The following is a 23313-nucleotide window of genomic DNA, read 5'->3' as shown; positions in this document are numbered from 1 at the left end:
TCTTCAGCAGAGTGGATCTCTAGAAACTAAATAAATTGAGAATTCCACATTTTTTATCACAAACAATAATTTCTTTATTTTCCCATAGAAAAACGAAGAACAGTCCAATGAAATGTTATAATAAACACACACACACACGTGCACACATACGTATAAAAACAACAAAATGATAACTCACACAGCCTAGAAGTGCCTATATTGTATTGTTAACTCTTTGCATACATACAGAAACTTATGATAGTGCATAATATCCAAAACTTTAAACATTATACATATGTTTCCTAAATAATGTTATGTACAGGTATGTTAGGGCTCGTACTCCCAGGCCAAGTCTGAGAACCAGAATTGCTATGACAGCTAGGACTGCATTTAGAAGAAAGGAGCAAACCATGTTGCACATCAAGGGGTGCAAATACATTTATTTTTTTAATTGCAGGCAGGTAAAAAACTTATTTTCCATGTAACGCTCAAATACTGCACAGCTTTAATTTTACACTGCAATTTAGAGTTGAGCTAGGATATGCCCCCTCTAAACTCTCAAATCTGTCTATACATTGTAAATTTGCCCCCCACCCTCTGCAGCGCATGTTAAACCACCTAGGACTATTATTTAGCTATAAAGTGGCTTCTGTAGGTACTGTATATAGACCAATTTGGAGGTACACCATATTTTTATTCCCGTTTGTCAAGACCGTTATCACATTGTCTCTCCTTTGTTGCACTTTTGGACAGGTGCAAAGAGCAGCATTGTTTTATTAAAGGGACAATAAGGGTATTTGTTATGGAACCACCATCACACTTGTTAGCAATAGTAGCGGAATTTGTATTTGAGAACTTATATCTCGTACCCCAGATTTCATTGGCCATGTGCACTACCCTGGTGTTTCCCCACAAAGATCAATGATCTTCATGTCAAGCGAGCTTCCATCTCTTCTCCATCAATGTGCCAAAAGCCAGAAACTAGAGACGGATTTAAAAGGCACCTTAGTGCCTTTTAGGAATGTAATGCAGTGCAACAATTATTGGTCTCTAGTAACGGATTCAGAATTCTGAAGCTAAATGATTAATAATTAGAAGTTATGGACTTTCAATGGCCCGAATTCTGCTACCAGGAAGAAAAATTTCACTTGTTCGTATGTAATAACACTTTCTCACCCAACAAACAACATGGTTACTCCACTAAACAATATTGTGTAAAACGGGCTGTAAGACAGAAACCTGGAGTTGCAGTATATATATAATTCTCCAGATGTGTAAGGCAATATCCATCCTTATAAGTACACTGTTTTTTTCAAAGAAAATCTATCACCAAAGAGTTACATAATGATATTTACATATAAATACATTCCTAAGAAGGAAACTTTAATGTCCAATTGCCATTGTTTTAGTCTGTACAGTGATTAATCTGTATCTCAGTTTATGTGGCTGTATTACTACTAGTGTTGACATTAGGGAGTAGATTTATGAAACCTTTGAAAAAGTAAAAGTGGGGATGTTGCCCATAGCAGCCAATCAGATTCCAGCTATCCTTTATCTAGTGTGCTCCAGAAAATTATACAATAAAATCCGATGGGTTGCTATGGGCAACAACTCCATTTTTCGTTTTCAGAAGGTTTGTTAAATATACACCTAAGGCTCCTTTAATAGCATTGCAACATTTGCATTAAACTGTAGCAACCAAACTCTTGTTTTCATTGCCTAACTTGCACTAGGCATATACAAGCCCATTGTTGATTGGTTGCAGTGGTTCATTGCAAAATAAAATGCAATTTTAGTGAATGTGCCCTATTGATTCCATTCATACTTCTTTAGACGTCTTATGCCCATCACAGTTTATTAGTGGTATATTGATTAATTATTGCCTTTTTATTAAAGCATGCAGGGGTGGATTTCCCTATATATAGTTGCACTTGGGGGTCTGTACGTACTTCCCATCTATAACAATGTCAGTAACCCAACATGTACAGTCAACGGCCACACAAAACTTGCATTTAGTCATCTCTTTGTAATATACAACACTGTCCCCTCGTGGCACGGCCAGAAGAACTGTAATACTGGCTTTGCTTCCACGTGCCACTGATTTTTTTGTCCTCCTTGTAACTGTGCCAAATTCCTGATCCTATACTGTTAAGGAATTCTCCATTTCTTTCACATTAAACACTGCATTATTCATAGGACATAAATGCTTGTCAGCTTAGTTACAATCCAAAAGTCTTTAGCATCCTAACAGACAATTATAAACTTGTATCAAATATGTATATGTAGATTATTGCTCAGGAAGAAAACTTCAAATGGCATGGGATTGGTCGGAAGTACAATATTCCCATTATATTGTAAAATTAGTTCTTCTCTGCAGGATGTATCTCAGTTGTCCGAAGAAAAACAAAAAGTGCCTAAATTTGACATATAAAAGTGTTATCTTCCCCATTCTCCACTCAAGATAGTGTCTTCAGCTTGGGAATACGATTCCTAATCCTTGGCTTTTTATTTCCTAAAAATCAACAATAATTTGTTACATTAGGGAACATATATTCAATTACCAAGTTTATTTTTCTTTTAATTTTACATATTTATTTCTTTTTTTTTGCATGTTTAATTCGTCATATTAAATATACAATGTTTTAAAGAGCATTTAAACACATTTATATTAAATAAATACACATACAGTAATGAATTATTACACTGTCGACTGGCCTGGATTTTACAGGCATTCTTTGAGTCCTAAATTATGCTTTAAATTAATAATTAAAAATTAAATGAATGTAGTTATTGGTATAATAAATATAGCTAGATAAGCAAGCAGAGTTGATGGTATTGGGTCTGATTCATTAAGGAAAGTTAAGCAAAAGTAAGTAAGGCAAAACCATGTTGCATTGGAAGGGGAGATTCATTTAAAATGTGATGGCAGATTTATAGTTGGGGTAGGGCTTTAAATTTCAGTGTACAAATACGCTATCAAGTGTGGTTTTGTCCACAAAACATACTAAATTTCTTGCTTAACTTTTCTTAATGAATCAGGCCCATTATCATCATCTTAAATTATTGGATAAAGTGCCCATAGCTCCCAACACCCTTAGACATAAGACTAATGTTCTTTTCTATAAAACTGACTTATAAAAAACTGACTCTATTGACTTACTTTGGCATCTATCCTATAGAGATTTCTGTTTATATTTTTTAACACATAAAATATGTTGCTGTTTTTTTTGCTACATTTTATAATTATTTATGTTCTTTAATATTGTTATTATTACCCCCTAATTATAATACATATAAAATAAATTAGCATATTAATAGCTAAATAAATTAATGAAGAAATATAGATGTAGCGTAAAGAGTTTTACAGCAATTTACGTATTTAAAAAAAAAAAAAAAGGGTTGACATTAAAATAATGTGTCTGCAATATTCAGTTCAACTTACCATACAGTTTATTATTTTTACAAGCACAGAAAAATGGGAAAAAATACTTGGTTCGGCTAAATAACATGTAAAATGTTTAGATTTTTATTTTATTTAGGGAAAAATATACAAGTAGGATTTATATTTATTTGTTTGTAATGTTTAGGAAAATATCTGAAATTTGTATTTAATAACATTAGAGATGGTTTAAATATTACTTCTTAAAAGTGGTAATTTGTAATGTCATCCATGAAATCCAATAGAACAGTGTCAAAAAATTGATAAAGTGCTTGTTTGGCACAACTGAGTAATAATGTTAAAACAATATGATTTTTTTCAAATATTTTTTTTTAGTATTTAAATATAAGTGGAAAATAGGGTGTACCATAGCAAAACAACACATATAAAAGTTCAACAATATTATCTGATTAAACATTCATAGTCATAGTATATGAAATTTAAAGGGAAGAGTTCTCCTTGTACGATTGCTGCTCTGCCTCAACATTTGTTATGGAACCAAGTTAATTTTTACACTTTTCTGTACCGTTAACCTTTTTTTTTTTTTCCAAGTGCTAAACAATATCCGATAAATATCCACACACACCTTTCTTGCACATATTATTACAGTCTTCAATTCTGACAAAGTTGTTAGCGTTTCCCCCACAACCAGTGTATGTAAACTCTTCACAGGTTTTGCGGTCAATGTTGAAATAATAGCGGGTAACAGAGGCAGAGCAAGATCCCTCATCCTTTGGGCTATAGCAGAAGCTGGGAGCATCTACAAACACAAAACCAAACAGCCGCTATAATGTAAAGCGTCAATGCAGGAAAATTCTAAATTTTTACGTGGGCACTATCATAAAAAAAATATATTTGTATGCTTTGTTCTGCAAAATGCATAGCACTGTCTTGACGCGTTTCTCTCTGTTATTTGGAATCACTGTTGCGTGCAGGTCAAGTGTGTTTGTACAAAAACAGTCACTTAAGAGATATCAGGTCTCTTGACTCAACATCCAAATCGGCAGAAGTTCTCACATAGCTGAATATTTGATAAGTGGTATTCACTGGGGTATAACTAGATATTTGAATGCCCTGTAGCAAAATTTTTCAAGGGCCTCCATGTACCACCCACTGTTTAAAAACTCCCAAACACAAATGGTGCTTGCATAGGGAAGGCAGGGCCCATCAGCTGTGGCCCCTGTAGAAGCAGCACCCTGTGCCACTTTGGTAGTTATGCCCTTGGGTACTGATTGCAAAAATTGAAGTTTAAAATAACAATAAATTGAGCAAACAATTGCAGAAGGTATATGGCGCAAAGAGGCAGTATGATATACATTAACAAGTCACCAGTCTTTTTTATAATTGTATATAAAAAAATGCAGATAATGATTTATAATAATGTAGGATAAAATGGTTATAAAAACTTGGGTTCTTTAATAACCCCATAAAAATACTAGCATGAGTACTTAAATTATCTTTTATGTTGTGCACATGTTCCACAATTTTTGGAATTGCTTGGACTAACCAGTAAGAAGAATCCAACATACATAGTCCAGATCGTTTACTGTACTTTTACCATAACAGATAAAAGGCAAAACATGATTTCACTGGGCCCAGCTGCTGCGCAAAGGGGCTTGGCTATAGGCTTATGTGCATTACTTTATATCCACAGGGAAAAGGTGCAATTCATTGGCACACTGAGAACTTGTAATCATTTAATAAGCGGATGAGATATTTTACAGAGGACATGAAATTGTTTTAATATTGATTGTTTTTATTATAAACTGTAACAATTTGTGTAATAAATGATACACATTGCAATATATGTATAATGTATCAATTTAAAGGCATCACAATATTATCCAGTTCCATCCAGTTTTACAACTATTATGTTGTATATAATTATAATCCATTAACTGCATTCTTTTATATATGATAAAGATCCGGGGACCGACTTATATACATTATACCCCTCTCTGTGCCCTATACCTTCTGCGGGTAGAGATATTTGCGTTGCATTCAGGTTTGAGGCTGCAGGGGAATTTTGCATTGGAGACGCAGTTGTTTTCTTTACCATTGTAAACAACAATGTTTTTTTCAATAACTTTTCTTTTCTGTTTAAAAGATTTAATTGCTTTGATTGAACTGAACTCTTGGCCCAAATGATGAATCGCCCCGCAAAGGAACCCGCAGGGTAATTCCTCATGTCTCATGATATCTCTTGCTCCTCTGTACTTATGTAGCCTGGCTCCCCAGGCTATGGAGAACACTTTCATCGATAACCGGTCCCTATTTACACTTCTCTCACCACATGCTTATTGCAGCGGCGAACGAAAGAACTTCCGGGATCTGATCTGGTGTCTGTAATGCAATGGTACGTCCATCGGGCCATGTATGGGCACAGTCCAACCAACCAGGAGGCATCCAATGATGCTGTAGACTACCGTCTATAGCTGTTGATGCCATCCAAAGATGGTATTAGTTATCAGGGTCAAAAAGATAAGCTTTTTGAAACTTGATGAATTGGTCCAGAATTGTGCCCCACTGATAATTATGGGGCTGCAGTATTCTTCGTTAGTTTCAAGCAACAGTATAAACTGCTGCAGATCCAACAATAGAAGAGTAAACATTCAGACTTTGTGCCAAAATTTATCTATATAATATATAGCTATAAACTATATGCTGGCAACCATCATGTTTAGAGAACCTGTCTGTTCTGGTCCCCCACAGCTCCCTCTGCCTGGGAGAAAGCAAATATATCTCCAGGTCATACTTGCCAACTCTCCCTGAATGTCAGGGAGACTCCCTGAACTGGGGGTGATCTCCCTCACTCCCTGAAGAGTCTGGCATTCTCCCTGATGCTGAGCCAGTATAAGACGTGGTTGGCTTCGCAATCTGTGGCATGATGACAAAGTTCAGACATTGTGTCCTATGTCCATGTATTGATGCCTATGGAGGTGGCCATTTTCATGGAGACCAAACATTAATCAAAGACTGACAGCTAAGACAACATGACTTCAGTAATGGAGACAGAAATGTAAAAGACACTTCAGTCTCTAGAGATTCATTAGCTGCTTTTCTTTAGCACATAGTTGCCTACTCTCCCGGAATGTCCGGGAGACTCCCACATTTCTAGGGAGACATCCCAGGCTACCCGGGAGAGCAGGGCAACCTCCCGGTTCTCGCCCTCGCAATAGATAAGTGCCGGGGGACAGGGCTTAATGACGCAAATATTGCTTCATCTTAGCCCCGCCACCTGCTGTAATTGGCCAAAATTCTGCCAATCGTTTAGGGGTGGTGCCAAAATTATGCGTTTCACCAAGCCCCGCCTCCGCACGCCCCTTCTCCCCCGGGATCTCCCTGAAGCCAACGAGGAAAAGTTGGCAAGTATGCTTCAGGCCAGCGGCGCACGCAGGGGGGGGTTTCTGAGCCTCCAGAAACCCCCCCCCCTGCGCTAACTTAGTGCCCACCATAGCGGCACTGTCCTATACAGCAGCCGCGGCACTGTCAAAGAAGCGTCCGCGGCGGTGCTGTATTGTATACAGCACCGCCACGGACGCTTCTTTGACAGCGCCGCGGCTGCTGTATAGGACAGCGCTGCCGAAACGGAGCTGCTGCCCATGCGCGGGTGCATGCGCAGCAGCTCTCTCTAGTGGGGGTTTTTTCGGGTCACCCACCCCCCCCCTGACAATCCTGCGTGCGGCCCTGCAGGCACTGTATGCAAATGGTGAATGGCGGCTGCGGAGACAGACTCACGCTCGCTCATCCTCCGTCACAGCTCTCCTGCCTCACCTTGACTCTATTTTGTTGATATAATCAAAACAAAGACCACAAATGTGGGCCTAGCCTTTACAACATTTAAAAAGTATATGGATTTTGTTTTTTTTATCTGTGAGTTAAAAAGAATATATAATAGAACTAATATAATAGAATTCCTATTACTTTCATTTGCATATAATGTACTTTTAGTTGGGCTCGGAGTAACCCTCGCGGAAGTGGTTATATTGATGCCAATCGGGAGAGCTGTGGCAGGCAGCAGAGATTCCAATTCTTGAAAATAATCTTTAGTGATCATTTCTAAAAAAAAAAATGGACTAACTGCCAAAGTTTTTTTACTGAACCGTTATTTATGCTGAAAATACGGGGCTTGTTACCCTTTTAGGGCCCAAAAGCATCGATGTGGTGAATGCACTGATAGTTTTTACTGACTGGGATAATTTATTGATCAATTTTTATATACAGGTTAGATAGAAAAAAAATCTTCAAGGGAACAAGTCCGATTTGCAAGTAAAGCAGTGGAATATTAAGTGGGAAGCAAAGTACTACGGTGTAATGTAGTTTTAGGGACAATATAGTCTCTTCTTTATTGCATTTATATATTTGCGATGATCATAAACCGACTATGAGAAGCGCCCTACAAAGACAGTGATAGAAACAGCGCCACCACCAGGTTTAGAAGTGCAAAAGCAAATTGCTCCCACCACAAAGCACACACATATCAAAATCTATAACATTTTACATCAAAATCACTTTATCTCTATTCTAAATTCAAAGATATTTCTAATGTTTAAAAATAAATCACAATTTAAAGAGGATATTCTTAATTCCCCTCCCTGAAACCCCCCCATTACCTTATTATAACAGCTGGAACTGATGCAGTTGATGTACAAAGTCAATAAAGAATAAACCTTCTGTAACTATTGTGAAACTACAAGTCCCAGCATGCCTTGCCAGTAGATAACCAGCTGATAGCTGGCAGAGCATGATGGGACTTGTAGTTTCACAAACACCCTTGGTTTAGCAGTTTTTTTTTATTAATATGTTATGTTTCTCTAGTTTATTAGTTTTCAATTTATGTTATTCTACTTGACAGGCTTTAATCATTTAATTAGCTCATTATATTAACGATACGTGAGACATGATGTTCGGCTGCAGAACATGAATGACGTCACTTACTTCGCTTGGGAGCACATTTCTCCAAACAAGAGGCTTCATTTCTGAAATTGTTGTCGTTGCCATAGCAGCCGCCATATATAAACTCTTCACACTTCAAGGTGACCAGGTTGTATGCATATCGCTTCAGATAGCCCCGGCAAGGCCCTGGCTCCGACTCCATTCTGCACATTTTAGGGACTTCTGAAAGTTTGGAAGGAGAGTAAAATATTAATTCATAAGAAATCCCAAACTGAATCCACAGTGACACATTGACAAGCACATCCGAAATACTGTAGTACAATGTGGAACAACATATAAGTTCCTGAGTGTGGATCTACAATGGACATAGTATAACACAATTTCCCTAAGACACATTTACTCACTGACTTATTAAAGGATGTTGCCTATAGCAACCAATCAGATTCTAGTTATCATTTATTTAGTACATTCTACAAAATGACAGCTAGAATCTGATTGGTTGCTATAGGCAACATCTCCACTTTTTCAAACCCGCAGGAAATGGAAGAGGAACTTGCAATGTAGACAGAGCAGGACTGATTCCTTGCCAAGCGCAAAATAAATGTAATATGCTTTTTTTTTAAAAAAAAAACACACATGCATTGGGTATATGCACATCCGGATTCAACAGGAGCGTGAAGATCGGTCTGGTGATGAATATGGGTCTACGTCTCTGCACTAATAGACAGGATACTGAATTAATATGTCCAATATCATGTCACAAAAGAACACAAAGAAAAAAAGAAATACTATTTAATGAATGTCACCTATTAATAATATAGGGCCTGATTCATTAAGGAAAGTTAAGCAAAAGTAAGTAAGTAAGGCAAAACCATGCAATTGGGGTACAGCATGTCCTAGACCAACTTTAAATTTCAGTGTACAAATAAGCTATCAAGTATTTGTGTGCTACATGAAAAAACAGTCAGTATATCTCTTATGTGCAAAATAATAAACTAATTTGCACCCCTTGCAGTGTAACATGGTTTTGTCCAGGAGAAAACATACAAATTACTTTGCCTTGCTTTCCTTTCTGAATCAGGCCCAATATGTTTAGTACAAGTGTCAGGCATGCTGGTACAAGCCAATGTATGAAACAAATATTAGGAAGTAAAAACCTCTGTGTAAACAGGAATACTTCCAAGACTGTATTCTGCTGATCCCTGACTCACTGAACATCTGCAGTTTTAACGAGATCACCATTTTTGCAAGTAATGTCTTCCAAGAATAGAAGACCCTGCTGTTACTTACTGGCACCTGGGAATATGTGCAAAGTAAATGGAGACATTTTTGCTCTCGATTCTGTTTTGTGTGTCCACGGAGCTCATTAAGCAGCCGGCTAGAGGCGCAGCCAGCACTAAATGCCTTTGTTTTGCACCCACCCTCCTAAACAGGTCTCCCTGCACATACCAAGGTCCACGCTTACTCTACACTCTCCAGAGACAGTCCGAGACCTAGTAAGTGCTGAGAGGTAGGGAAATCTGCAAACATCACAACAAGAGCGCTACCGCTTCAGAACCACCACGGTCATGATACAGAACTTTTCTGGGTTTTTTTTTCCTCAGTTTAGTCTCATTTATGACTAAAGTAAATCATGATAATGATGGGACGTTGAAGCTTTGTTTTACATTGAGTAATATGCATTTAGAGAGGCGCTTCTCCTCTGAAGTACAACTGGAAGGTGCAAAAAGCATCCCCTTAAAAGTACAGGACAAGACCCCATCTACACCAGCTGAGCTGGTGCAAAATCATTGCCCATTAAATATTGCTCTCTTCCTCCCTTTATCTCATTTCAATAATCTCGTTATGAGCTTGTAATCTAATTTTTGCACTGCTCCCCAAAATGAGGTGCATCCACCTTTCTATTCTGTATTTTGCAAGGTTCGTCCTCTTGTTTTGTAAACAGTGCACTTTGGAGGTGATATAGGTGTGCTTGTAAGATTGAGGTGCAAGGCACCTCCAGAGAGGGTTTGCACTGCACCTTGACTGATGTGCACTTGACAAATGAGGGCCTATGTGTCTAAAATATATCAAGACAGCTACTACTCATTAAATTAACTGCCAGAGGATATAGTAACGATTGCTGAAATAATATGTCTTTACATCAGTAGTCTCTCATTGGGAATAACATGCCTCTGGAGAACACGGAGACTCCTTTAAAGATAGCATTATACAGTCAGAAACTGACAAATGATGTCTGCATACCGCTAAATTAAGGACTTACTTTTGATTTTCCAGCAGGTCTTTTCACAGTCCTCCAGAGTATCAAAGTTGTTGTCATTTCCATTGCAACCTCCATAAAGAAACTCCACGCATGTCTGTGTGTACCTATCGTAGTAATACTGAGGAAGGAGAGCCCTGCAGGAGCCCTCAACCTTTGGCAGGAGACAAACGGTCATGTTATCTGCAATAAAATCAGAGTTTTATGTTATCTGCAACGTAATCAGAGTTTTATGTTATCTGCAATGTAATCAGAGTTTCGTATATAGGTCACAGTATATAGTCAGGTCATACTTAGCTATTACACATTCTCATACACAAAGCACATAACCACAAATTGGTGAAAGACTTGCAGTTCAGTAATGAAAAGGGAAGCTTCAAAGTATTAACAGGCACAGCAGGATTGTTTGAAGGTAACAGATTTAAACTTCCAGTGTGCATCTGCCAAAACTTGTACTTTTTCCATTGAAAATGACATGCAATCCTTATTTAAGTGCTTTAAACATTAGATCAATGTTTTCAGTTACTTCCCAGTTCCAAAACTGCACCCAGAAAATGCTGCAAAAAGTTTTCTTAATTTCTGTCTTTAAACAATTATCCCCATCCCCCTCCCCCCTGAGTATTGTGAAGCATTCCAAGATAGGAATGTGTGCTGAAGCATTTCCATATTTACACAGCGTCCCCCTGAACAGCAGGCAAGATGCAGATACTTTGGGTTATGAAAAAATCTGCACTCAAATAACATTCACTTTATAGCCGTCACTCAGTGCTTGCAGGGACTGGTAAAGTCCCGCACACTTAACACAACTGTTAAAATGCAATTTACAAATTACATTAAAAAAAAACTAAAAGTGGATGCAAAAGTAATTATTAGCTGTAAATCCTATCACACACTTCCTTCTTCATATAAAGATACAATAAGGACTGGATCCTGCCTCCTGCAAGCCCCAGGAATGATTACATTGTTACTCCATTTATCTCTCCCCATCCCTCTTACTTCTTGTTGCATTTTCTCCCGGCTGTGCAGATCCAATAATAACTTGCACCAAAAGGCTGGCAGCAACAAGAGCCTGGACCACATAGACTTGCATGGCTGGGACTGAGTTTGGACTCTGGACTGTAAGTCTCCCAGGCAGTTGCTTGTACGAGGCGGAGCTCCACTAAGTAAATGATGAACAGAATTAAGTTACAGAGAACTTTTATACAGAATAAAGAGTGGATGCCCCCTAGCAGTGTAGACAGAGGGGGGTCCCCCCCTAGAAGGAGTGGCTTTTGTGACTCACTCCTTATGGTTAGAGTAGACCTCATCATGTATTATTTTAACTCATGGTTTGTGTTATCCAATCTTACTATGCACAACCAACGTCACCCAGTAGGGAGGAGGGTTTTGCAAGAGTTATGTTTGGTTATTTGGAGTTGTGTTTCACTGGGTGTTGCAGTGACCGCTCCCTCGGAAATTGCATGATAGATATTCTCATAGTCAGAGTGTGGTGGTCTGTGGAGACAAAGCTTCAGATGACAGCAGAGTTCTAATAATAATTATCTGGAGAACGTTATTCCTCAGGATACTGACGTGACTTATGCAGTGTGTTGGTTTCTCTGACAAGACAAGAGGCAGTTATGAAAGTAAAAGTGTGAAAGATGACAAATGGTTTGAGATGCCAAAGCTGTGTGAGACATTAACAGCTATAATTAGTACAGGAGTTGGATATAAAATAGCACATTGTGGGCCTTATTCATCATGGAACAAATTCTGAGCGCAACACACATTCAGAATTATACGCACGTATTTAGGCTTTGCATGCTCCCAAATACATCAAGACACGGATCTCAAGATACCTGCGCTGTTGAAATCGGGGGCTGTGCTCTACTTCACAAGACGCTGCAGGATGCGTCCAATCCCAATGTGGATCAATAAATTCACAAAAGAACGCACGGGAAAAAAAATATATTGAATTAATGTCACCTGCTAATCCTTTAGGCATTAATGATAAAACAGTCTTCCCATGAAATACATTTATTAGGATGATCTTAATGTCTACTGAGCATAAAATACATTTTTTAAGGTTGCACGTGATTGCAAACTCATGTTATAGCAGAGACTGTCATCACTTGTATTCAGGACTTAGACTAGTCCTTTAGCTGGAAGAGATACAAGGATCGTTCAGACACTCAGCGCTTGATTCGGACCTTGCTGTGTGTGCTGGAGTTTGGCACGCCCCTATGGTAAATGCACAATTGCAAAACGCCCCTTTCCCGCCCAGTTCACTCCCGAAAATCGTAGGCTGTTGTAAATGTCTTTTGCGCCTGTAGGCACATGGAACAGGACTGTGCACAGACGTTTCTGCCAAATCTGGGCATGCACATAGAGATTTTGCATACAATACGCTCAAAATCGGCAGATACGTGCCTTGAATCAGCTCTCAGTATTGGCAGAACTGCCAATTTCTTAGAGATCATTGGTGCTCATCTTTTAACAGGTGGAACTCCAAGTGTCAGTGTGTCATTGTTCTTTAACTCCAAGTGTCAGTGTGTCATTGTTCTTTAACTCCAAGTGTCAGTGTGTCATTGTTCTTTAACTCCAAGTGTCAGTCTGTCATTGTTCTTTAACTCCAAGTGTCAGTGTGTCATTGTTCTTTAACTCCAAGTGTCAGTCTGTCATTGTTCTTTAACTCCAAGTGTCAGTGTGTCATTGTTCTCTAACTCCAAGTGTCAGTGTGTCATTGTTCTTTAACTCCAAGTGTCAGTATGTCATTGTTCTGTAACTCCAGACATCAGTGTGCCATTCTTCTGTAATTGTCAGTGTACCATTGTTCTGTAACTCCTAATGTCAGTGTGTCATTGTTCTTTAACTCCAAGTGTCAGTGTGTCATGTGCCGACTGATAGTATCGGGCATGGGCACAGAGAGCCATGTCCTACTGCCAGTGTATCATGTGACAGGGACGGATCACATGATCCCTCCACACATGCGCTATCCAGTTCTGCTCTTCGGAGCAGAGCTGACAGCACTGAAAGTTTTCAGTTATGATAATGTATGCCTGCTTGAGCATGAAAAAAAAGAGAAACTTTTTTATCTTTGACTACTGTTAAATAGCATTATTGAACGGTCCCTACTTTTATGGGTACTGCTCAGTAAAACGAACACAGATACGATGCAAAGATGATAAATTACATTTTTGCGGTTAATCCCCAAAAACATCAGTTTTTACTCAGAATTAATGTATGATAAATAGGCTACAGTATTTCATTGTTCTTTAACGCCAGATATTAGTGTGTTATTGTTCTGAAACTCCAAGTGTCATTGTTCTGTAACTTTAAGTGTCAGTATGTCACTGTTCTTTAACTCCAAATGTCAGTGTGCCATTGTTTTCTAACTCTAGATATCAGTGTGTCATTGTTCTTTAACTCCATGGGGCATATTCAATTGTTGACGTTACAGCCTAAAGTAACGCGCCCCGCGCACTGTTACCATCATTATGGTAATAGTGCGCGTAAATACTGTTATTACGGTACTTTTCACACTGGATTTTAGCTCGCGGCTCAGGGAGTTGTGAGCTGAAATCCGGCTTAGATTACCGTAATAACGGTAATACTTTTTCTGCGGCGGAAAAAGTAAACAATTGAATATGCCCCCAAATGTCAGTGTGCCATTGTTCTTTAACTCCAAATGTCAGTGTGTCATTGTTCTTTAACTTCAAATATTAGTATGCTATTGTTCTTTAACTCCAAATATTAGTGTGCCATTGTGCTGTGATTCCAAGTGTCAGTGTGCCATTGTTCTTTAACTCCAAATATTAGTGTGCCATTGTTTTCTAACTCTAGATATCAGTGTGTCATTGTTCTTTAACTCCAAATGTCAGTGTGTCATTGTTCTTTAACACTAGATATTAGAGTGCCATTGTGCTGTAATTCCAAGTGTCAGTGTGTCATTGTTATTTAACTCCAAATGTCAGTGTTTCATTGTTGTTTAACTTCAAATGTCAGTGTGTCATTGTTCTTTAACTCCAAATGTCAGTGTGTCATTGTTCTTTAACTCCAAATGTCAGTGTGTCATTGTTCTTTAACGACAAGTGTCAATGTGTCATTGTTCTTTAACTCAAAATCATAGTGTGCCATTGTGCTGTGATTCCACTGGTCATTGTACAATTATGCTGGAACCCTGAGTGTCAGTGTGCCATTGTTTTTGGCCCATAAGTGTCAATGTCTTACTGTTCTGGTACCCTATGGGAGGAATTCAATTCAGCACAAAGTTGTCAGGCTTCAAGGAGCACTGTAGACTATAGATGCTTCAGAAACCACTAACTGGTATTAGCGCCACTGAACTAAGGTGTGGAGTCTAACGTACCCATGGTGTTCACCAGGGAGCCCCCGCAAGGAGGTTTGGGCTTAGCTGCACAGGGTACGCAGGTCGCGGTCCTATTAGCCAGTTACCAGAGTAGTTATAAAGAGTGGTCAGAACGGTCCGGGTCAAAGCCAATCAGGAATATGCAGTACTAGAGGGAGATCCACAGAACGGTCAGGCAGGCCGAGGTCGCAGGAGTAAGATATAAACGGAGTCCAGGAGAATGGTCGGCAAGCCCGGGTCACAACAAGAGACCATAGGGCACTATCCAGAAGAATAGTCAAGGAATCCAGGTCAGAATGAAAACAGGAGCAGGAACATACAACTAAGCTGGAGGAGACCTGATACTATGGCACCCTAATGCCAGAGCAGGGTTTAAATAGAGGCAGCCAGCTGGGATAGGAGGATGCAAAAACGGCGGTCAGCGACATGAGAAAGCGTTCCGTTGCCTAGCAACTGGACAAGCCAGCAAGCATCCCGGCTTGCTGGTCGTCCCGGCTTCAGAGCGGGGACGGCGTCTGACAGAAGTCCTGTAGAAGACTTGTGCAATGTTCGTGTGCACACACTTCCGGGTTATTACGGTACCTACCAGGGGCAAACGCAGGATTTGTAGAGGGGGGTTTCCACACCACGCCACCAGTGGGTGTGACCAGCATGCATGGGGGCCTGACTATAATTTTAGACAGTGCTTGGCTGCTCTCCAACTCTTCCTATCCCCATAATATACATGGGCAATGCTGCGTGGACTACTGTTAGGTGCACGCAGCTCTCCCTTTTCAAGCAGAGCCGTGTGAAGCGGGGAAAGGGTCCAGCCACCTCAATTATACAGTGCCCCAGACTTGGAGGGGGTTTCCAGGCACTAGGAACCCCCCCCCCCCCCTCGGTTGCCTATGCCTACAACTTATTTTTGCTATGATGCAAGGAAAAACCAGGGATGTTTTGGGTACTGAAAATCACACAAATTGCAGGGCTCCAATGTGACATCATGAAGAATTGAATCAACCACTAAGAATCACTGTGCCAATATTCTGTGACCCCATAAGAGGACAGCAGAGTGTATTGCACAACTCACAATCAGGGGACCCCCAAAATCAGGCTTTTCAGTCCCAACCAACAGATTTTGTTGCACTGATTTAGATTGCACTAGGGTTGATGGACAAAGTCTTACATTTATGTATATAAAACAAAACTATAATAATTATAAACAAATGTGTTACGTGGTGTGTAAATTCTGCCAATCTTTAAGACTGCAAGCCCATTAATACATTCAAGGAAGTAATTTCACAGTGTAAAAACATATCTTAATATTTTTAGGTTGTTTATTTCCTCACAAATCATTGGCAGCGAATCCCAGTTAGAAAACATAAATCCTTCTAGTCAATTGATGTTTGCAGAAATATTTCTTCCTTATGTCTCTAATCAAGCGGGGTGAGCCACATGCCAAGCCGGCTGTAGTTTGCACTGAAGATGCTAGCACGGTAGTATATGTTAGACTTAAAGGAGGGAACCATCCTCCACCAGAGTGGCAGAGTGGCATAGCTAGTTGATGAGTTTTCTTGCCTATCGCAAAACACATAGCAGAGTGATGCAGAAGAGAGGAACAGTACGATGTGGTCCTATGTGACTACTGATAAACGTAAGTGAAATTGCATACAATTTAAGACTTTTTTTTTAAATAAAGTCACTGTACTGTTGGAGGTTAACCTCTATGTGCCCTCTAGGTCTGTAAACTTAAACTCAACTTCATCAGTAATACTGCAAAATCCGAAAACAGGATCTTCTTACTTGGATGGTGGACAAAATCTTTACTATGTTTCCTGTTACCTAACCTAACCCTTGCAATATACGAGAGAGAGAGAGAGAGAGAGAGAGATTGTAGGATACATTTGTAGATCTAAGTTTAGAGTTGTCATTATGCCACATGGGATGAACATCTCCATTGCCTGATTATTTACTTGTTTTACAATTGTCTTATAAAAAAGGCCTATGGTGGATGCCAGAAGATCAGCTCTTCCCCCAGGCCTGTTATTGAGAAATCAGACATATAACCAATCATTGTGAGCCATTAGAGCTTTGTGGCCCTAACCACAGAATTTGTCATCAAGGACATGTGGGGGCTTTCTGTGTGCAGCCTGGAAGACATGAGACATATAAGTACATAAAGGATTTCAATAAGGTTCACATGGAGAATATGTCTCAATTCACTGAGCTTGGACAAGAGGACAATGGACATTATGTGTGAACCTTAGAATATATGACCTGCAGTACATTTAATTATGCACAGATGTTTTGTTTGTTGTGCAACCTATCTATAATTGCCTACTCACATTTCACCTGTCAGGCGCAGTCCCCGCTGTTCCTCCGCTATGCGGGGACAGACACCTGGTGGTTCTCGGCCAAGGCGCACTGTTGCCTAGCAACAGGCGTGCCGCGGCTTCCGCCTTGCCTCCGCTGTCGGGCACATGCCTCTCTGTCCTCCCTCCAATCCCTGGCCTCCTCCTACTACTTAAACCTGGCTCTGGCGCCATTAGGGTGCCAGGTTCCCGTCTCCAGCATATTCGTGTGTGTATTTTGGATTCTGACACGGTGCTCCTGACCATTCTCCTGTATTGTGCTCTCCTGTTGTGACCCGGCTTGTCGACCATTCTCCTGCATTCTGCCCCATATTGTTCCTGCGACCTTGGCCTGTTTGACTACCCACTTGGATCTTCCTATTGGTACCTCACATTCCCGATTGGCTTCTGACCCGGACCGTCTGACTCTCCTTACCACTACACCGGCAACTGGCCAGTAGGACCGCAACCTGCGTGCCTCGAGCAGCGAAGTCCAAACCTCCTTGCGGGGGTCCCTGGCAAACACTAGGGGCACGTTAGACTCCGCACCTGCTAGTTCAGTAGTGCTAATACCGGTTAGTGGCCTCTGCTCTCTAGTCTACAGCTGAAACCTGACAACACCTTTGGGAGCTGCCTAGGAAAAGATACTCTGCACTAGGGGCAGGCTAGGCTAGGGGTCAGGGGGGCATTTACCCCCTGGGCCAGACCCATACTTAGCTACCTTGGGCTGGGTCTTTTTCTTTCCTTTAAAATAGGCTGCTAGGTTGAGTCTTGCCCCCTGGGCTAAAATTCCCATCCCTCCCCTGCTCTGCAACTACTTATGGGATTGAGAGTTCAGAAGGAAATGCTCATGGTGGGAATAGAAAAATTATCACTACGTGTATAAGGTTGTGGTCATGTGACAGTGACTGTTCCATTCTTTTGGATTATTTTTGATTGTTTCATAGTGACTGGTCTGACTTACTCCAGCACCTGCTTAGTGGTCAGTTCACATTCACGAGTTCTGACATGTTTTGTGCTGAGTGATGATTGGACAGCTGCAGTGTCATCCAATCAGGACTCTTATAGTGAGATACCACTGAGGTGTGGAAACTCTACAGTTTGGAACTTATCCTGCTTCCTGCAGAGTTTTCACTGGCCTATTGGAGGTGTTTGGTGTAGTTAAGGCTTTCCTTTTAAAGTTTAGAGTAGCCATACTAATGTGCAAAACATGATTACTAACATGAGATAAAGGGATGGAAAGGTGCCTTTCTGTGGTCATTTCTTGCTGTGTGTAGTGGTGCACAGGCATTTGCATTTTGGAAGAAAACTTGATTATTGCATCGGCTCTGAGTCGATGGAGGTCCGGTCTCATCCTGTGCTTTTAATGGGACACATTTTGCACCGTCTATTTACATCCTTGGCAATGAATGGAGTGACACAGGAACATAGAGCAGTATGGAGTGATACAAGGACATAGAGCAGTATGGAGTGGCACATGGACATAGAGCAGTATGGAGTGACACATGGACATAGAGCAGTATGGAGTGGCACAGAGACATAGAGCAGTATGGAGTGGCACAGGGACATAGAGCAGTATGGAGTGACACATGGACATAGAGCAGTATGGAGTGACACAGGAACATAGAGCAGTATGGAGTGACACAGGGACATAGAGCAGTATGGAGTGACACATGGACCTAGAGCAGTATGGAGTGGCACAGGGACATAGAGCAGTATGGAGTGACACAGGAACATAGAGCAGTATGGAGTGACACAGAGACATAGAGCAGTATGGAGAGACACATGGACATAGAGCAGTATGGAGTGGCACAGGAACATAGAGCAGTATGGAGTGACACAGGAACATAGAGCAGTATGGATTGACACATGGACATAGAGCAGTATGGAGTCACACATGGACATAGAGCAGTATGGAATGGCACAGAGACATAGAGCAGTATGGAGTGACACATGGACATAGACTAGCATGGAGTGACACAGGGACATAGAGCAGTATGGAGTGATACAAGGACATAGAGCAGTATGGAGTGGCACATGGACATAGAGCAGTATGGAGTGACACATGGACATAGAGCAGTATGGAGTGGCACAGAGACATAGAGCAGTATGGAGTGACACATGGACCTAGAGCAGTATGGAGTGGCACAGGGACATAGAGCAGTATGGAGTGACACAGGAACATAGAGCAGTATGGAGTGACACAGAGACATAGAGCAGTATGGAGAGACACATGGACATAGAGCAGTATGGAGTGGCACAGGAACATAGAGCAGTATGGAGTGACACAGGAACATAGAGCAGTATGGATTGACACATGGACATAGAGCAGTATGGAGTCACACATGGACATAGAGCAGTATGGAATGGCACAGAGACATAGAGCAGTATGGAGTGACACATGGACATAGACTAGCATGGAGTGACACAGGGACATAGAGCAGTATGGAGTGACACATGGACATAGAGCAGTATGTAGTGACACATGGACATAGAGCAGTATGGAGTGACACATGGACATAGAGCAGTATGGAGTGGCACATGGACATAGAGCAGTATGGAGTGACACATGGACATAGAGCAGTATGGAGTGACACATGGACATAGAGCAGTATGGAGTGACACATGGACATAGAGCAGTATGGAGTGGCACAGAGACATAGACTAGCATGGAGTGGCACAGGAACATAGAGCAGTATGGAGTGGCACAGTGCAGTATACAACGGGCAGGAACAAATCATAGGCAGGTGGACACTGTACTTACAGATATAAATATACAAATATCTCTACAACCTCTATAGTTTCAACATCTTGTTCCTGAATTTGGCCTTATTGCATTGTAGTATTTCTGTTGTTGCAATGGTTTTGGAATATTTTGGAATGAAGTTCAAGTTTACCTTTATCAATGTAATACATCTGAGAACGCTTGGGAAATGAAGCTCTATATTCATCTGGAATGTGGGAGTTTTCTAGCAGACGTGTACTGATATGTTGAGTGAAGCCAGCCAGGTCAGTAACATAACTGGAATGAGCTGGATTAGTGTATGAACTAAATGAACACATTATAGTTACAATCTAGCCTTTTTGTACGTTTATCCACATGTGTGTCTGCCATTTTTTTCTCCTTCTTTAAATAAACCGATCTCAGTAGCATATGCCGTTTTAAAGTTGTATTTTATTGCCAAAAACATGATTCTTGAAGTGCCTTAAATGTTGTCCTGTGTTTGGAATTAGGCACAATAAGCGTGTGGTTAAGGGAGGTAAATACTGAAAGTCACCTATCTCTTTGCACAGTGCATATGTCAGACTTGTTTTCAGCACCAAGTAAAAGGGATTAAGGTACTATAAATATTTAACTTATTTGGGTTTAACAGAGGTGGGGAAATTTTAGAGACCAGTTGGGGAATAGAGGGGAGAAATATATCTAAGGACCAGATAATCTACGCATAGGGCCTGAATTATTAAGGAGAGCAAAGCAAAAAAGAAAGAGTAACTTTGCACCTTGGCAAAACCATGTTGCATTGGAGGGAGAGATAAATGTAAAATGTGGAGACAGATTTATAGTTGGGGTAGGGCGTGTCTTAGATCAAGTTTAAAGTTCAGTGTAAAAGTAAAGCTATCAAGAATTTGTGACAGTATTTTCCTTATGTGCAACACAATAAACTAATTTGCACCCCTTGCATTGCACCATGGTTTGTCCAAGAGCAAATTTACTCCTTGTTTTGCTCTCCTTAATGAATCAGGCCCATAAAGGATATTTTTCTCAGTGAATACAGCGGTCGCATTTACCATAGAGATCAATGATCTCTATAACAGGTGGCCTTAGGATGCCAGGTGACATAAGTCCTGTGCTATTCCTAATTTTGTTTTGATTTCAAGGATGTTCCATTCCAAAATGCTTTCATAATGGCTCATGTGACAAAAGTGGGAGGTGATTTTCTTAATTACAAAAGTACAGGATATTATAAGAGCACATACGGAACCTATTGCCTTTGGTGAAAAAAAATAAAAAAATAAAGACAATGGGAAAAAAAACACAAATATACCACAAAACTCCAGTATTTTATAAGGGGACAACAGTGGTCAGTACAAGGAATGACAAGTGCAGCCATAAGCTAAATGTCCCTATACGCAGATGATAGGGCTATGTATGGTACTTACCTTATCGGGGGTTAACTCCTCTCCAGTTTCCAGCCAATGGGATTTTGCTGGGTGGTTACTTCCTGCAGAGTATATATCCCTGAGCAAGGCATGCTGGATCATCTCTCCCTGCTGGAAATTACACCGCACCTTCCCGTAATATATTGTTGATTTGTTCTTAACCTATTGCTTTGAGGAGCAAGCATTTGGCAGAAAGGCATTTTGTGAGTCGGCAACCGGTCAGACGGTGCTATCGCTGATTGGTCGTAGGTCACTACCCTCTTCGAAGCACCTTGGCTCTTGGTACCTTTAAACAGGACTCCTTGGCCTGCCTTGTACGGACGGGGCATTGTGAGCCCAGAGGGGGGGTAGTCACGCTGAAGCCAGATTTAGCACCTGCCAACTGTAAAGGATTTGTCCTGGGTCCAGTGGTTAGTGCCGGATGACCGTACACTGGTATGTTGACGTCGATTGGGCCGCCTCACAATTTTGCCTTCTCCGCCAGCTATTTAAATTCAAATTTAAATTTTAATAAATTGTGACCTACATTTTTCCAAATTTAAAAATTGTCAAGTGTCATTATTTTTAGTGTTAAGCTTAGTAGTTAAAGATGTAGGAAAGGTTGTAGTAACAGCAGAAACACCTCTGCAGTCTGCAGTTTAAGGGCATTGCATAGTACATTACATATCTAAAGGTATATAGACATCCGGATATCACATTCATATGTACTTGTTTAACTTCTTATTCCAAAACCATGGACATTAATATGGAGTTGGTCCCCACCTTTGCTGCTATAACACTGGCCGAGCAGTGTCAACTGTGAGCCATGACTTATCGCCTAACATCAGTGTCCGACCTCACTAATTCTCTTGTACGAAGACTTTCCACTAGAGCTTGGAAAATATCCACAATAAGATTAGTGAGGTCGGGCACAGACGCTGGGCGATAAGGCCTGGTTCTTATTGTTCCACATCGATCCTTTCACTGCATCCTATCTCCATGTCCATTTGTAGATCAGATTGTGAATAATGTTCCGTTTTCCTAACAGACTGTACTGTTCTTTTTCCACTATCCTGTATGTTTATGTAATCTTAGTTCCAATGCCACATCACACCATGTTATAAACAGGCCTGCAGCGAGGCTGGCGAACACAAATGTTTTTCTATGGAAATATACAATTTCATAGCCAAAGAAAAACAAGGTGTGTCAGGGAGGAGTTGCAGATCACCAAGTAACCATGTCTGTGCGGATTGCTGTTTTCTAACACCATAATCCATTTAGTAAGGAGACATTTGTAGATATTAAAGAGCAACAAATCTGTAATTGTGCATCAATTTATTATAAATTAGGGGTCGTATTTGGATATAAAATCTCTTTCTCCAGCAAAAACGAGAGTATTCACCAGAGATTTGGCATCTCCCGCTCAAGCAAATCCCCCGGCCCGGAGTTAGCCATTGCCGGGTATTGCAGTCAATAGCTTTCCCGGGGCTATCTGCAAAGTATAGGGAAGCCTATTTAACCAGGACGGCAACAGTACAAGTACCACCAATGTCCTCCTATCGATATTACCATCTTAGGATAGCAATAGCAGAGGGTGTACACAAGAAATAATTAAGCAAAGCAATTTTTTTTATCATTTGAACATGTGAAAAACATCTTTCAACTTCTCTGGACCTGAGCACCACTGGGCTGTTTGGGTGAACTTGTAATGGTAAATTGCAGCAATATTAGACTAAATAGCTATAAAAAAATATTTGTTATCGCCGCTACATCATAAATAAACTTCTAGGGCCTCATTCATTAAGGATCTTAACTTGAGAAACTTCTTATTTCAGTCTCCTGGACAAAACCATGTTACAAAGCAAGGGGTGCAAATTAGTATTCTGTTTTGCACATAAGTTAAATACTGACAGTTTTTTCATGT

At 40.5% G+C, this 23313-nt stretch overlaps 1 protein-coding gene across 1 annotated transcript; it reads right to left on the bottom strand.

The window, feature by feature from the left end:
• Nucleotides 1-399: 399 nt before the first annotated feature.
• On the bottom strand, nt 400-11821 carry TFPI2 (tissue factor pathway inhibitor 2). The gene is made up of 5 exons (XM_075211801.1): nt 11571-11821; nt 10578-10757; nt 8357-8536; nt 4005-4178; nt 400-2491 (listed from the first exon to the last, which is right to left on the bottom strand). Exons 1-5 carry the CDS (start codon nt 11662-11664, stop codon nt 2436-2438), a joined length of 684 nt encoding a protein of 227 aa, XP_075067902.1. The 5' UTR covers nt 11665-11821; the 3' UTR covers nt 400-2435.
• Between the last annotated feature and the right edge of the window lie 11492 nt (nt 11822-23313).

The sequence above is a fragment of the Mixophyes fleayi genome, chromosome 5 (assembly GCF_038048845.1).
Source record: "Mixophyes fleayi isolate aMixFle1 chromosome 5, aMixFle1.hap1, whole genome shotgun sequence".
Lineage (NCBI taxonomy): Eukaryota > Metazoa > Chordata > Amphibia > Anura > Limnodynastidae > Mixophyes > Mixophyes fleayi.
The sequence above is the reverse complement of the archived record's forward strand: the minus strand, read 5'-3'. Positions and strand labels throughout refer to the sequence as shown.

Bases quoted from the DNA above. Each gene is read 5' to 3' on its own strand.
- TFPI2 (XM_075211801.1), bottom strand. From the start codon at position 11,664: ATGCAAGTCTATGTGGTCCAGGCTCTTGTTGCTGCCAGCCTTTTGGTG. The intron at 10,758-11,570 runs GTAAGAGGGATG...ATTTTATTGCAG, and splicing joins GGGAGAAAATGCAACAAGAA to ATAACATGACCGTTTGTCTC. The intron at 4,179-8,356 runs GTAAGTGACGTC...TTGTGTTTGTAG, and splicing joins GAAATGTGCTCCCAAGCGAA to ATGCTCCCAGCTTCTGCTAT.